Genomic DNA, 15,973 nt, shown 5'->3' on the forward strand with positions numbered 1-15,973 from the left:
AAGTTTTAAAGGTACCATGACTTACTTAGTGTTCAGTAAAATTTAATATTCTTATTCCCATTCCTCTTGCAGATTCTTATTCTGTTACCCATACTGAAATGTTTGTACTTCCCAGCATGCCATCTCAGAGTACTTGCTACTCATCGTAGTCAGCAGCAAGGTTCTGGCTGCCCATCCTAAATCATGTGGCACACCTCATATACATTACCTCTAAATCAGTAAATGGATTCCCCATCACTCAGGTTTAAAGCCCTTTTGTCATCATCACATTTTCTTTGAATAATCCACACTGAGTCACATTAATTCCTACCTTTAAAGAGAAAAATACAAAATATCTACCACATAATGTCCAAAACCCGCCCTCATCCACGGCCTGTGTGACAACCATTCCCCCTCACCCCTGCTAACAGATCTCATGTCCAGCCGTAAGCCGGCCTCTCTATTTAACGGGAAAAGGGCTCAGGGAAATGCTGTTCCCCTTCACTCAGTGATGATGGGTGTGGTGACGCATTTCCCAGCTCCGACTGGTGAGATGACAGGGAGAGGAGATTGGGGCACGATGCCCTTAACTGTGGTGGCCAGCATGATATCAGAGCCATTATCCACGGTAGCAGCAGAACAGGAAGGATGGGAAGTTCCTGGGCATTCAACAACATATCTGACATCTGCAGTTACCCAGAGTGGCCTGCCTCATGATGCTGTGGAGCCAACCCAACTATCACTGCTTAAGCTGCTGCTCACTGTACTTTACAGATGCAAACATTTCTAATTCGCAGGCAAGTCCCTGCAGTCTGTCTTTCCTTGTCCTTTACACACACAGCACTTTGTTATGTCCACGGGCTTTCTTTTCACCCATCTTCTCCATCTTCCCGGTGAGTGCTGTGTTTCATGTGCTAGCTCAAACATTGCTTCCTCAAAGAATTATTATTTTATCCACCAAAAGTCCTTGATTATTGTCACCAAAATCATATTTTCCCAAGTAGAATGACCTGATTTCTCTTTCGCTTCATGGATTATTTTTGAATAACACATGTGACTTCACATGTCAACTTGTCTGGGCCAATGAATGCCCAGAGAGCTGATAAAACTTCATTTCTGGAAGTGTCTGGATAGATTTGTGAAGGTGTGAAAAGATAAATACCTGAATCCTTAGACTGAAAATCACCCGCCCTTGTGGGCAGCACCCAGTCCCTTGAGGGTCTGAACAGAACAAGCAGGAGGTGAAGCCTGAGTGTACATTCTCTTCCTGACCTGGGACGTCAGTGCTCTGGTTCTTGAATCTTTGCACTCACACTGGTACTCACACCTGTGATCGCCTTGGTTAGCAGGCACTGAAGGGAACTATATAATGGTGACCTGAGGTGCTCAGCTTGCAGACAGAAACTGAGGACCTTCTAAACCCCATAATTACCTGAGTCAATCCCTCATAATAATCCTCTTACTGTGTATCTGCATTTATCATTTGGTTCTCTTTCTCTGGAGAATCCCGACCAAAACATCCATTATAAAATGATTACCTGTTTTTATCTCTTCTACCAGACTTTGAGCACCTAAATGCAAGGATATTGTACTCACCATGATACTTTCAGATCCTACGACAGCAACTGTCACATAACAGTTTTAGGTTTTATAAAATATGCCTTTGATCATAATAGGTATATACATTATCCATGTATTTTGGATAGAACTGGCCTATATTTATGTAATTCTTTAAAAATACTAATCAGCTCAAAACTAATCATTAAGCCTCAATTGAACACTGATATAAATTGTTTAACACAAAATTTATATTTATCAAAATGGATAACAATCTTCAGAAAATGTGGTATAGAAAACTCACTACATATAATCCTTGTCACACTTTTATGTTGTTTTCAGTCCTGGCTGTCACAACCTAGAAGGACAGAAATATTTTGCAGAGAGTTGAGAAGAGTCATTGACCTGGTAAATTGACACATAAGGCTTATTATATTTCCTTGAAATTACACCTTCATCTAGGTCATTTACACTTCCTGGGGAGAATGTTCCTCCTTTATTATCCATATGTTAAAAAATTCTTTGGAGGTTGGCATTGTCATGTAATGGGTTAAGCCACTGCCTGTGATATTGGCATTCCATATGAGCACCAGTTGAAGCCCCAGCTGCCCCATCCACTTCTGATCCAGCTCCCTGCAATTGTGCTTGGGAAAGCAGCAGAAGATGGCTCAAGTGCTTGGGTCCCTATCACCCACATGGGAGACCTGGATTGAGTTCCAGGCTCCTGGCTTTGGTGTGGTTCATCTCTGGCCGTTGTGGCCACTGGGGGAGTAGACCAGCAGGTGGAAGATTCTCTCTCTCTCTCTCTCTCTCTCATGCACGCGCTCTCACTCTCTCGCTCTCTTCCTCTATCTCTCCCCCTCTCTCTGCACTTCTGCTTTTCAAATAAATAAAATTGATCTTTTGAAAAAATTCCTTGGGTCCCACTTCCTTCATGAATCATTACCTATCTTCAGCCTTGATCAGACTCCTTCTTTGAAGTCCTATTCTGTCATATACCATATTTAGCATCAAATACTCATGAAAAGCTTTGTTACAAGAGCAAGGGGTAGAATGACTTGGATAAGGTCCAAGTGGTGCTCAGGAGCAGATGGCACATGATCTCGAGTCAACTTTGGATTTGCCTTGGATCCAGGAAAGGGACTTTTTTTTAAAGAAAATTCCTTAGTTGCTCTGTGGACTACAGACTGTAGGGGTGAAGAGTAAAAGCAAGAAGACCAACCAGGAATTCTCACTACATTCCCAATAAAAGAAAAGCACAGCCTGGACTATGTCTTAGTGTCAGATGTCTTGAGAAATCATGAGATGTGAGACATACTGTGAAGATAACATGATCCACTTCATGGAACTTGTGTTTTGGAGTAGCAACCTGTGTTTGGTTCCTGTTCCTGCAACCAACTATCACTAACATGATAGACAACACATGTTTATGAGATTGTGGTTCTAGAGCTCAGAAGTCCAAAATAAGTTGCACTAGGCTAAGCTCAAGGTACAGCTCAAGGCTGCGATGGTTTCTTTTGAAATTTCCAGGAGAAGCCAACTGCATTCCTTGGCTCATGGCTCCTTGCTCTGTCTTCAAGGTGAAACACTCCAACTTCTGCTTCCAGTACCACATGTCTCTTTTTCTGTCGCTCTGTTTCTATTGTGTGTCTGTGACATCAGTGTTTTAAGGAGTGTACTATGTATATTTCTTTTTTAAAAATTTAAAAGAAAGGAATTTGATTTTTACCATAAAGAAATGGTGAATGTGTGATGATATATTTCTTAACCCTAGATTGAATATTGCATGCTGTATATATGAATCAAAACATCACAAGATATCCCATAAATACATATAATTTTCATGTGTCAATTAAAATAAACATATATATAGAGAGAAATTTCTGCTCAATTCACATAACAATCCTTCTGCCAGATTTTGAACACATACTAAAAGGTTATGTATCCAAAAGATACATGCTATTGCTCCACCACCAAAGCTTTAAATGACATATTAAGGGGCTTCCCTGTGGTGCAGTGGGTAAAGCCACTACTTGCAGTGCTAGCATCTCAAATGGGTGCCAGTTCAAGTTCCTGCTGCTCCATTTCTGATCCTGTTCCCTGCTAATGTGCCTGGGAAAGCAGGGGAAGATGGCACAAGTATTTGGGCCCCTGAACCCCCATGGGAGACCAGAAAGAAGCTTCTGGCTTCCAGCTGGCTCAGACCTGGATGTTGAGGTCATTTGGGGAGTGAACCAGTGAATGGAAGATCTCTCTCTTTCTCTCTGCGTCTGCCTCTTTGTAACTCTGTCTTTCAAATACATAAATAAATCTTCTTTTAAAATTATATATTAATGCCGGCTCCCCAGCTCAATAGGCTAATCCCCCGCCTGCGGCACCAGCACACTGGGTTCTAGTCCCGGTCGGGGCGCCAGATTCTGTCCCGGTTGCTCCTCTTCCAGGCCAGCTCTCTGCTGTGGCCCGGGAGTGCAGAGGAGGATGGCCCAAGTGCTTGGGCCCTGTACCCGCATGGGACCAGGAGAAGCACCTGGCTCCTGCCTTCGGATCAGCAAGGTACGCCGGCTACAGCACACCAGCTGCAGCGGCCACTGCAGGGTGAACCAACGGAAAAGGAAGACCTTCCTGTCTGTCTCTCTCTCACTGTCCACTCTGCCTGTCAAAAAAAATTATATATTAAGTCTGTGGAAGCCACTGCTTTGCCCCACCTAGATATTGTTCCAGGAAACGCCCTTGCCAAGCCCAGAGATCATTTTCCTGTTCTGCTTTTAACTTGTGCGTGACTGCCACACAGATTACAGGTTGAATTCATGTAAATTGCTTCCTAAAATAGATACCAGAATTGAAAAGAGCATTAAAGAAATTGTCTCTTCATCAGAGCCTAACACTCTTAAGGAATAGAAACCTGAAAATGGCACACAATTTCATATTTGTTGTTTATCTCAACTGACAATTACCTGTAAGTGTAACATGCAGATTAATCAGTTCAAAGCAAATATAAACTGCTTTTATTAAAAGCTGTGTTTCGAAATATTTATCTAGTAGCCATGCAAAATTACATTGCAGATTTAATTTGAATTTGTGAAATATAATGGTATATTAGATTAAAATTTTATGTCTCTTTGGCTTCAGATTTGGAGACTTAGAGCCATACCTAATGCCCTGTTACTGTCCTCAGCTCACTATTATCTATTCTCCGATGCACCGCTATCTACTCACTACTATCTATTCTCACTCCTATCTATTCTCTGAATTGCCTGCAAATCATCTTTGTTACAATTCTTTCCTCAACCTTAATTTTCGTTCATTTTTTTTTACAGTTGCCTAAAAACTTTTTTGAAACAAAGGAGAAATAAACTCCAAATCAACCAAGCTTCGTAAATTATGCTTTTTCAAAAATCTAGTACAAACTTTTCAAGTTTTTGGGGCTACAAATTGTATGGCTCCAAGAAGCACCGTTAACATATGTATCATTTTCATGACTGCTGGTACACCAGAGCATTATAATATTTTGTTATATTCCTATTATGAAGGGCTATTTATTCTGTCTTTCTGAATGGAGATTTAGAAATAGGTGGTGATGGTTCTCTAAGTGATAACTGATAATCGCTTGAAACTGGTTTCTAGACCGTGAAGTATGGCTATTGGGAAGATCATCATCCTTACCTGAACTGTGGTTTCCTGCCAGTAAGGTGGGGCTCACGGAGCATCTTCCCAGCCGGCTGGTGACTACAGGTGCACCTGGTGTTCCATCCCATTCCTGAGCTTTGACAGGCTCTCTGGATGAAGATGCCCCATGGTGGCCTCTCTCTTTGCTGTCCAACTTTGGTAATGGCTCCGTGCTGTGGCTTCGGACTTTCAGCTCCTCTGTGGATTCTGTGTGGATAACCAAAAGTGCATTCTGTTAAACAAAAGTCAAATTCTTCCCTCCTTTTAAAAAACAAAGATTAATTTTCAAAAATGCTTTCAGGGCCGGTGCCATGGCTCACTTTAATCCTCTGCCTGCAGCACCAGCATCCCATATGAGCACCGGGTTCTAGTCCCAGTTGCTCCTCTTCCAGGCCAGCTCTCCTCTGTGGCCCAGGAAGGCAGTGGAGGATGGCCCAAGTGTTTGGGAACCTGCACCTGCGTGAGAGACCCAGAAGAAGCACTTTGCTCCTGGCTTTGGATAGGTGTAGCTCCGTCTGTAGCGGCCATTTCGGGGGTGAATCAAAGGAAGGAAGACCTTTCTCTCTGTCTCTCTCTCTCAATGTCTAACTCTGTCAAATAAATATTTTTAAAAAAATGTATTTAATATATTGTTAGAAACAGACTTGTGTTGAAGATTGCAAAATTAAAATAAACTAGAGACGTAAATACCTTGAGATTTTTTTTCCCCTAAGGTGTTTAGGTTCATATTTCTGGGAAATACAGTTTTGTCTATGGAAAAAGTATGTCACTGGATTTTTACTTTAGTAATTTTTCCCTCATGCTCATCTCAAAGAAACCTCATAATGAGCATTTCATGCTATTCTCTAGTTGCTTATTTTTTATTCATTTCACTGCTCACTGTGGCATGAACTCAGCCTAACCACTCTACTAAATCTGCTTTGGCTAAGTTCACCTTGTGCCTATTAGTTGGCAAATGTAGAAAATATTTCTCAGCCATTTGACAACTCTTCTATTATGCAATTATTTCTATCTTCAGTTTGCTTGGCTTCAAGGATGGTCCATCTTGTGTTGTGTTCTATGTCTAGTACCTTTTCTGTACCGTTCATACTTTTCTTTCTCCACATGTCCCTTACACATTGGCTGTCCTCATTCTACATAGAAACTTCCTGAGATTTTTATCCTCCAGGATTCCCCAAGCAATCATAAGTTGTTAGTGATTCCTAACTATTTTATCAGAAACCCAGATAAATCTCTTTAGCTTCAGATTCATTTACCCAACAACCTATTGGAGGAATTCATCTGGATGCCCCATGGATGGCACAAATTTAACATTTTACAAATTGAGTGAATAACTTTTCTTACTGAACTTACGGTTCCTCCTGCCCAGCTAACCAACCAAGTCAGAAGCTTGTTTATCCATTTCTTTAACTGCTACTCTGCAAATCAGTCAACTAGAAGATTTTGCAGGTTTTAGTCCTGAAGATCTTCTCCTTTCTTTTCTGTTCTGTATCATGTCTGGCTCAGCTGCTGTGGTTCAAGCACTAATCAACTCGCTTGAATTTTAACAATTTATTTCCTTGACTCTGCCCTTGATTCCCCAAAGCACATGCACTTTACATGGCCAACATTACCTGATTAAATTGTAAATTTGATCATCTTGTGCCTCTGACTAAAATCCTCCAGAAGCCCCTTGTTATGTACAAAATAATGTCTAAGCTCTTTAATGAGGCCACAAGAATTTCCAATCCTCCTCTCTTCCCTCCCTTTCTAACTTTGTCAATCTCTGGTGATTACTGTATTCAAAGAACAGCACTAAATGGGTTATAGCTTCTTCTTTCCCACTCCAGCTCCCCCAAAACACTGCTGTTTTCTAAAGCTACTTTTACTCCTGCTTTGAATGTCCATGTATTTTGTCTTCACTTAATTCATTCTACTTAGCATTATAAATATCTTCTGAAGCCTGCTCCACCCATGTCACCACCTCTGTAGGGTTATTCAAGTCTGTGCATTGAAACAACCTCATATTTTCTTTTTATGTAACTGCTCTCCCCAAAAAGTCCTTTGAAAGTAGTCTTAAGGTATGAGGGTTTTTCTTAGCCCCTAGCATATTGCTTAATAGCTGCTTAATGTACTTAATGAATTAATTCAGTAGACTTCCCAACTACTTGGGCATCTTTGTGATAAATGAAATAAGGGAAGAATATTTAGAAATATAACATTCTTACTGGGACAAGAATATCAAGTGACAATAAACATATTGAAATGGCATGGAGCTAACAGTATTTTCAAAAATCTGATTATCTAATCATCACAAGTTATAAAATTCTCTAGGTTTGAAATTTTAATTCAAATAATGGATTTTTGAGAAAGGCTGTAGTGAAAATATGACAAAAGTGATTCAAAGAATCTGTATTTTGTTTTCTTTACATTGATGTTCAAATACTCATCAAATCATCACCTTTCAGAAGGGTGATAATAAAAAAAATCACACTTTGGTATCCAATTGTCTGAATCTGTGGAACAGAAATAAAACAGGTTATAATATAGTGAGCAGCCTGGGTTAGAAATATGAAAGGCCTGGGTATTGCATCCCTGGCTGATGACCCACGTGCCACAGCATCTGGTTTCTTCTTTTAGAGTCTCAGTTTCTCTTAACTATGAAATGGAGATAATGCCAGCCCTGTTTATCTTCCTGGATTTTACTTTCAGACTCTAACAGTATTCTACATTTTAAATATTTTGAAACCTAAAAAGTGTCACATAATTTTTTAAAAAATAGTATCTATTTAAATAAAGTATAGCCCTTGGTGAATTTTTTTAGATTTATTTATTATTTTGAAAGTCAGAGTTACAGAGAGAAAGGGAGAGACAGAGGTCTTCCATCTGCTAGTTCACTCCCAAGATGGCCACAACAGGCAGCACCGTGCCAGACCCAAGCCAGGAGCCAGGAGATTCATCCAGTTCTCCCATGTGGGGAGCAGGGGCCTAAACATTTGGACCATCCTCTACTGTTTCTTTCCCAATCCGTTAGCAGGGAGTTGGATGGGAAGTAGAGCACTGGCGACATGAACTGGTACCCATGTGAGATACCAGCACTGCAGGAGGCAGCTTAACCTGTTACACCACAATGCTGGCTCCAGCCCTTGACAAATTTTTCAGTCTTCCTACATTTGTCTAGAGATCAGTAGAAACAGTATATAAAAAGGAATATTGCCAGGTTACATATAAAATTAGAACTCTGTTTTCTACAGTAACCCATCCAGACAGCCAATCTCATAAATCCAAGTCAGACTTGTAGGAAGTCAGACCACTATCTCTAACAACCATTACGGACAGCCAAATTATACTCTCCATAACAATTAGCCCCAAACAATAAAAGCTTGATTGATAATTGGCAACTTCCTCAATTTTACCCTAGTATCTAACTTAGTAATATAATACATTAATAAAATTAAATTTAGCATAGTTTATTTGAGCAGAGAAATGATTTATGAATTGGGCAGCACCCTGAACCATTAAGGATTCAGTGAGCTTCACTCTGTAACATATGTGGGTGGTATTTATAGACAAAAAAAGAACTAGCATGATGAATGACAGTTCAGCATTTGCCTTATTTGGACATGATTTAGCAGTCTGCAGTGTGACTGGCTGAAAGTCTGGCAGCTATGTCTGGCCCAGACTCAGCTACTTGCTGGAAGAATATATCAAGTTAGATTGTGGTTTGCTTGCATGCTAAGTTGGGTTGCAGTTCACTACATACAGAGAGATCTTTAGGTCAGATTTAACTCAGTACTTTTCCAACTATTAAGGTTTCCCATTCCTCTGCTTTCCTGGTAGTCTCTGCCAAACACAAGTCCTGAATAAATAAAGATGCTATGCTGTTGTGAAAACACCTGTCATGAACAATGTTTTATGAGCTGAACTTAAACCAGGAGAGTAATTCCATAACTATAATCTCTAAAGGAATTCAGCTTGGGGTCGCCGCTGTGCATAGCAGGCAAGGCAACCGCAGCGCTGGCATCCCATATGGGCACCAGTTTGAGTTCTGGCTGCTCTACTTCTGATCCAGCTCCCTGCTAATGTGCCTGGGAAAACAGAAGAAGATGGCCCAAGTGCTTGGGCCCCTGCACCTGTTGAAATGAAAAAAATATATATATAGATAGATAGATAGATAGAACTAGTGGATGCTGAATATCAATTGCTTTTTGCTTCTGTACTGTGCTGCTTGCTCAATGACTTAATGCAGGATGTCCAGCCTAAGAAAAGGGGAGGGGGGAATAGTTGTACCACCATGACAGGCTTCACAAACTCCAGGAAGACAGGAAGGCCCAATTCTCAGAAAACAAAACTTAGTAAATACTTCCTGAAATTAATGGTCTCCTACTTCCTTGTGTGACCACTTCCTTCTGAGACGCGTAGTCCTGGACTGCTGAGATGCACCAATAAAATGCTCAAATGTAGGTAATTGACATATAAAGAGTAAGGAACTAGCATACGCACGTAATGATGAATATACTTGTTTACTCAAGTGTATAAAAACGCTGAGAAGGAGAGAGGCGAGGCTTCTCACCTCCGCACTGCCCTATGTTGTATGTGTGGTGGGAGCCCCAGCTCCTGGCAATAAAATAATCAATCCTCTTGCCCTTGCATCTGTGACTGTCTTTTGTGGGTTAATTGGGAAAGGTCTCGGATCCCATAATTCAACATCCGGCGCCCAATGTGGGACTCGCTCAGTATTGAGACTCCCCCAGCCAACTCGTGAAATGCAGGAGAACAGGAGGATTGTGTGTGTGTGTGTGTGTGTCTCAGTTCTGTCCTAGTCTCCGCAAAACCGCCAAAGTTGGAGGAGCTCCATTCGCATTGTTCCTTGCAGGTGAGTTTTGGAAATGGGATCAGATAACAGGCAGACAGACGTGCTGGAGAATCCATCCCACAGCAGGGAGACGTCCCTGGCCAATTTGGTAGACCCTGGGCTTATCAGAGTGAACTTGTTTGGTGCCAACCCAAGGGGGTCGCTCCCCTGAACCCGGTTTAGTTTTCTTCTTTTTTTTTTTCTGCCACAATGTTTGTGTCTCTGTGTCTTGTTTGTTGTGTGATTGTACTAACCCTTATCATTGGAAAAATAGGACAGCAGGTAAGTACTCCTTTTTCTTTTGTAACTGACCATTTCTCTGAGTTTTGATCCAGAGCTTCGGACTTGTCCGTGTTGGTGAAAAAGAGTAAGTTAATACATTTTTGTAAAATTGAATGGCCCACTTTTGGTGTTGGATGGCCCGCAGAGGGTAGTTTTGATCTGGCCTTAGTCAAAAAAGTAAGAGAAAAGGTATTGTTGCCTGGAAAGGAAGGGAACCCAGAACAACTCCCCCTATATCCTGGTTTGCAGGATTTAGTTCATAAGCCGCCAGCCTGGTTGAAGCCCTTTGTGCCTCCAGCAGGGGAGGTGGGAGTGTTGGTGGCACAAGCAAAGAAGGAACAAAAACAAACAAACAAACAAAACAAAACAAAAAAGAACCAGAAAAGAAAGAACAAGAAAAGAGGGAACTTGAAAAAAGGGAAATAGAAGTCCTGCCAGACTCGAACCTATACGCTAGTTTACTGAACCTGGACACTGATGAGGGGCAGAACCCCCTGCCTTATATCCCTCCTCCTCAAGTGGCCCAAGTCACAGGAGGGTTAGGAACACCAGCTCCATCAGTCCTGGAGGGAGGTCCAGTGTATAGTACTAGATCCCAACGGGGTAATATTCAGAGGCAAGAGAGCCCCTCCTCTATGGTTCAGGCTTTTCCTCTAAGGGCCATAGGACCAGTAGGACAACAGAATTGGCAGTATTGGCCCTTCTCTACGAGTGATCTTTATAATTGGAGGGCCCAACATGCTCCATTTTCAGAGAAACCACAAGAGCTAATCGGGTTGTTAGATTCAGTCTTGTTCACCCAGTTCCCACCTGGGATGACTGTCAGCAATTACTTAAGGTATTGTTTACCACAGAGGAAAAAGGAAGAATTCTCGATGAAGCAAGAAAGCAAGTTCCGGGTGATGACGGACTACCCATCACTGAACAGAACCTCACTGATGAGAGTTTCCCTTTGAGGCTCCCTGGTTGGAATTTCAACAGGGCGGCAGGTAGGGAGCGTCTCTGAATTTATCGCCAGACTCTAACGGCCAGTCTCCAGGCAGCAGCAAGAAGGCCCACAAATATTTCTAAGGTACATGCATTACGACAGGAGTCAGAAGAGAGCCCCTCTGCCTTTTAGGAGAGGCTATCTGAAGTCTTCAGACAATATACCGCCTTAGACGCCTCTAGCCCTGAGGCACGGGCAGCTGTGGTTCTGGCTTTTGTGAATCAGTCAGCACCAGATATCAAGAGGAAGTTGCAGAAGCTAGAAGGGGTGACAGAAAAGGGGATTCAAGATTTGCTTAAAGCAACAGAGAAGGTGCATCACACTGGAAAGACTCTTGAGGAGAGACAGGATAGGTTGCATCAGGAGGACCTTGGGAGGGAAGAGAAACGAATGGCAGAGGAGGAAGAAAAGTAAGAGAAACGAAGGGTGGAGGAGGAAGAGAGACAAAGGGAAGACTGGAAGTTTCAGGCTAAGGAGATGAGGAAGAATCAGAGAGAGATGGCTAGGATAATCCTAACCGCAGTAAAGGGAGAGGGTAAGCAGCAGCCACGACTTAGCAAGGAACAATGTGCTTCCTGCAAAGAAAAGGGACGCTGGAAAAATAAATGCCCTAAACTGAAGGGGAGAAGAGATAAACCTAAGAAAAAAAGGGCTGAAGTCTTGTTCACAGGGGAGAGGAGTGACAGCGAATAGGGGAGACGGGACTCGGACCCCTTCCCCAATCCAGGGTAATCCTAAAGGTGGAGGGGACTCCAGTTGATTTCTTGGTTGATACAGGAGCACAATTCTCGGTGGTAAACCAAGATAAAGGTAAAATGAACAATAAAATCAATATTGTCCAGGGGGCTACTGGATCAAAGGCTTACAAATGGACTACAAAACGAACTGTGGATTTGGGACAAAAACAAATAAAGCACTCATTTCTGATGATTCCAGAGTGTCCCACTCCTCTGATTGGAAGAGACTTGCTCACCAAATTAAATGCTCACATTTATTTCTCAGAAGATAGAATTAGGATAACTAGTGGGGAGGGACAACCTATACAAGTCGTCAACTTAATGGCCCACAAAGAATACAGACTCTATCAGCCAGTGACATTGTCAGAGGGATGGGCCCCGGAGGTCCGAGAGGTGGTTGAGAGATACCCACAGGCTTGGGCAGAGAAAGTGGGCATAGGACTGGCTAGTAACAGGGCGCCCCTTCTAATTGAACTGAAGCCAGGAGCGGAGCCTGTGAGAGTACACCAGTACCAGATCCCTGCCGAGGCAAGGCAGGGAATAACACCTCACATACAGAGATTATTGCGGGAAGGTATCTCGAGATGGTGCAAATCCCCTTGGAACACACCCTTGTTGCCTGTCCGCAAGCCAGAGGGAAAGGACTATAGACCAGTGCAGGACCTCTGGGAGGTCAACAGAAGAATAGAGGACATTCATCATACCATCCCCAACCCATACGGTTGCCTTAGCAGCCTGATCCCAACACAGATATGGTATTATATTTTAGACTTAAAAGATGCTTTTTTAAGTCTACCCTTCACTGCCAAAAAGCCAAGAGATATTCACCTTTGAGTGGCGGGATGAGGAAACTAGACGACAGGGACAGCTCACCTGGACTTGGCCCCCACAGGGATACAAAAATAGTCCCACACTGCTTATCGAGGCCTTGAACAAAGACCTGAGTGAGTATCGAATGACCCACCCATCTGTGACTCTGTTGCAATATGTAGACGATTTGTTAATAGCTAGTGAGACCCAAGAGGAATGAATGAAGGGCACTCAAGAGTTGCTTGAAGCCCTTGGACAACTGGGCTATCGGTCTAGTGGAAAAAAAAAACAAAAAAAAACAAAAAACAAAAAAAAAAAAACACCTCAAAAGCTCAGATTTGCAGACCGAAAGTAACGTACTTGGGATATAAACTAAAAGAAGGCCAGAGATGACTCACTGAAGCAAAGAAACAAACAGTATTAAGGATTCCCAGACCTCAAAGCCTGAAGGGAGTGTGGGAATTACTAGACTCAGTGGGCTACTGCCGGCTGTGGATTCCCCAGTGTGCGGAAATAGCCCAACCCCTATATGAGGGCAGCCAAGAGGGTCAAAATCGGTCATGACTGATGAGATAGAAGAGGCTTTTAAGACATTAAAGACAGCCCTCCTCTTGGCTCCAGCATTAGCACTCCCAGATCCCACCAAAAACTTTTACCTGTAGATGAAACCAAGGGAGTTGCAAAGGGGTTGCTAGCCCAAGCTTGGGGACCCTAGAAATGTCCTGTGGCTTATCTATCGAAGGAACTGGACCCAGTAGTGGCCAGATGGCTGGCATTCCTAAGAGTCATAGCTGCTACAGCCGTCCTGGTGAAGGATGCAGATAAATTGACTTTTGGCCAACCTCTCATTATCATCACCCCCCATGCCATAGAGGGAGTCCTGCGACAACCGCCGGGTAAGTGGATGACCAATGCCCGACTCACTCATTACCAAGGCTTGTTGCTAGGTGTGCCCCAAGTCAGATTCCAAGGGCCCCTCCAGTTAAGTCCTGCCACTCTGCTGCCAACGCCAGATCTCGATGAACTGATACAAGACTGCCTGGAGAATCTGGCGGAAACTACTACCATCTGCAAGGATCTCAAGGATCAGCCCCTACCACAATGTGACCTAGTATGGTTCACCAATGGGAGCAGCTTCATGGAAAATGGTAAGAGGCATACAGGGGCAGCCGTGGTTGATGGGCAAGCAACATCATTTTCCAACAGCGCCTGAGTATGCCGCTTCAGCACAGAGAGCCGAGCTGATGGCCCTGACAGCTGCCCTTAGACAGGCAGAAGGAAAGAGAGTGACTATATACACTGACAGCCGTTATGCATTTGGCACAGTGCATATCCACGGGGCAATCTATAGAGAAAGAGGCTTCAGAACCTCTGGGGGAACGGAGGTCAAGAACAAGGCTGAGATTATAGCCCTACTACAGGCGTGAGTAAACCTAAAGAAGTGGCGGTGGTGCCTATTCTGGGACATCAAAAGGGAAGAGCCTTTGTGTCTAAGGGGAATCAACTGGCAGACAGGGCAGCCAGGGAGGCGGCTCTGCTAACCGAGGCCCTGTGCGCTGGGATAAAATTGAATGTAGACGGGAGACAGCTTGCTGACTATGAATTGACACACAGCGACTACATATGGCTGGCTGTGGGGAACAGGTTCAGATCCCTTGGGAAAAATGGATGGGTGAGACTCGCGGCAGCTGCTGTAGTGGACAAAGAACTCAGAACAATTTGGCATTCCTCAATAAACCGGGAGGCTATGGATGTGGACAATCTTCATTAGGCCTCTTTGGTGGCCGCGAGGGTAGCCTCGGAGATGGCCCAAGCAAAAAGATTGACTCTCTCTACATATAATTGGAGAGTCTACCTAGTATTACGAGGAGAAGGGGACTTCTTGCAACTGTGGGAGACCTTCCCCAGAGAGGAAGTTATGGCCTTACAGAGGGTCCTTGAGTTACCCTCCGAACTGGCTATCTTGCATACCAGAGGGATGGGACAGAGACAGCCTACATAAAATGCTAGAGGTTGGACTGCCCACTGTTAGACAGACTGCATTTGTACCAATACTAGACTGTGTTCATGCTTTGACTGTTGCATTGCCCCAATATGGAATAGGAGAATTTCCCCCAGAACCCCTCTACACTAAAGAAGATTTGTAATGGATTAAATCTAGTAAATACCCAGTCACCTGGACAAATGGGTGAGAGATGGGGAGAGCCTCATTTTGCCACAGCACCTGGGCCTACACATCAGTCACAACCTACATCAATCCACCCATTTGGGAGAAAATAAATTAAAACAGCTCCTCTCTGCTGCCCAAGTAAAATTCCGCTGCCAGGGACACTTGATTCGAGAACTTGGGAAAAATTGTCGAGGATGTCAGCTGATGAAGGCTAGCCGTAAGATAGAAGTGCATTCTGGTAAGATGGAAAGGGGGTGAAGACCAGGGCGGTTCTGAGAGGTGAATTTCACTGAGGTAAAGCCAGGCAAGTATGGATATAAATACTTATTAGTATTTATAGACACCTTTTCGAGATGGGTGGAGGCTTTCCCCACAAGAGAGAGGCCACAGAGACTGTAGCCAAAGTTTTGCTAGAACAAATCATCCCCAGGTTTGGGACTCCTAAGATGATTGGCTCTGATAATGGTCCGGCTTTTGTCAGTAAATTGATACAAAAATTAGTCCAAGTTTTTGGGACAAATTGGAAATTGCATTGTGAATACAAACCCCGAAGTTCCGGTCAAGTAGAACGCATGAACCGGATGCTAAAGGAGACTTTAACTAAATTGACAATGGAGACTGGTGAAAATTGGGTGACGCTCCTGCCTTATGCCCTGTTCTGGGTCTGGAATACTCCCTATAAATTAAACTTAGCCCCTTTGGAAATCATGTACGGGTCCCCACCCCCTGTTTACCCTGACCACCCAAAACCATTGGGTGAACTCACTAGTCCAGGACTGTTGCAGAATATGAAAACCCTCCTAAGAGTCCACAGAGACATTTGGCCCACGCTTGTCACCTTGGACCATGAAGACAATCTGCCTCTTGCCCCAAGCCACCAATTGGAGCCTGGGGCCTGGGTATGGGTAAAAAGACATAATGCTAAAACCTTAGAACCTAAATGGAAAGGA

General features: G+C 43.4%; 1 protein-coding gene across 1 annotated transcript in view; it reads right to left on the bottom strand.

Moving 5' to 3' along the window:
• Positions 1-15,973, bottom strand: part of NYAP2 (neuronal tyrosine-phosphorylated phosphoinositide-3-kinase adaptor 2) — a 308,720-nt gene that overhangs the window by 72,390 nt on the left and 220,357 nt on the right. Inside the window, exon 6 of the mRNA XM_002712507.5 lies at positions 5,200-5,409. Within this exon, the coding sequence (XP_002712553.2) occupies positions 5,200-5,409 (210 nt within the window). The remainder of the gene's footprint in view (positions 1-5,199; positions 5,410-15,973) is intronic.

The sequence above is a fragment of the Oryctolagus cuniculus genome, chromosome 3 (assembly GCF_964237555.1).
Source record: "Oryctolagus cuniculus chromosome 3, mOryCun1.1, whole genome shotgun sequence".
Lineage (NCBI taxonomy): Eukaryota > Metazoa > Chordata > Mammalia > Lagomorpha > Leporidae > Oryctolagus > Oryctolagus cuniculus.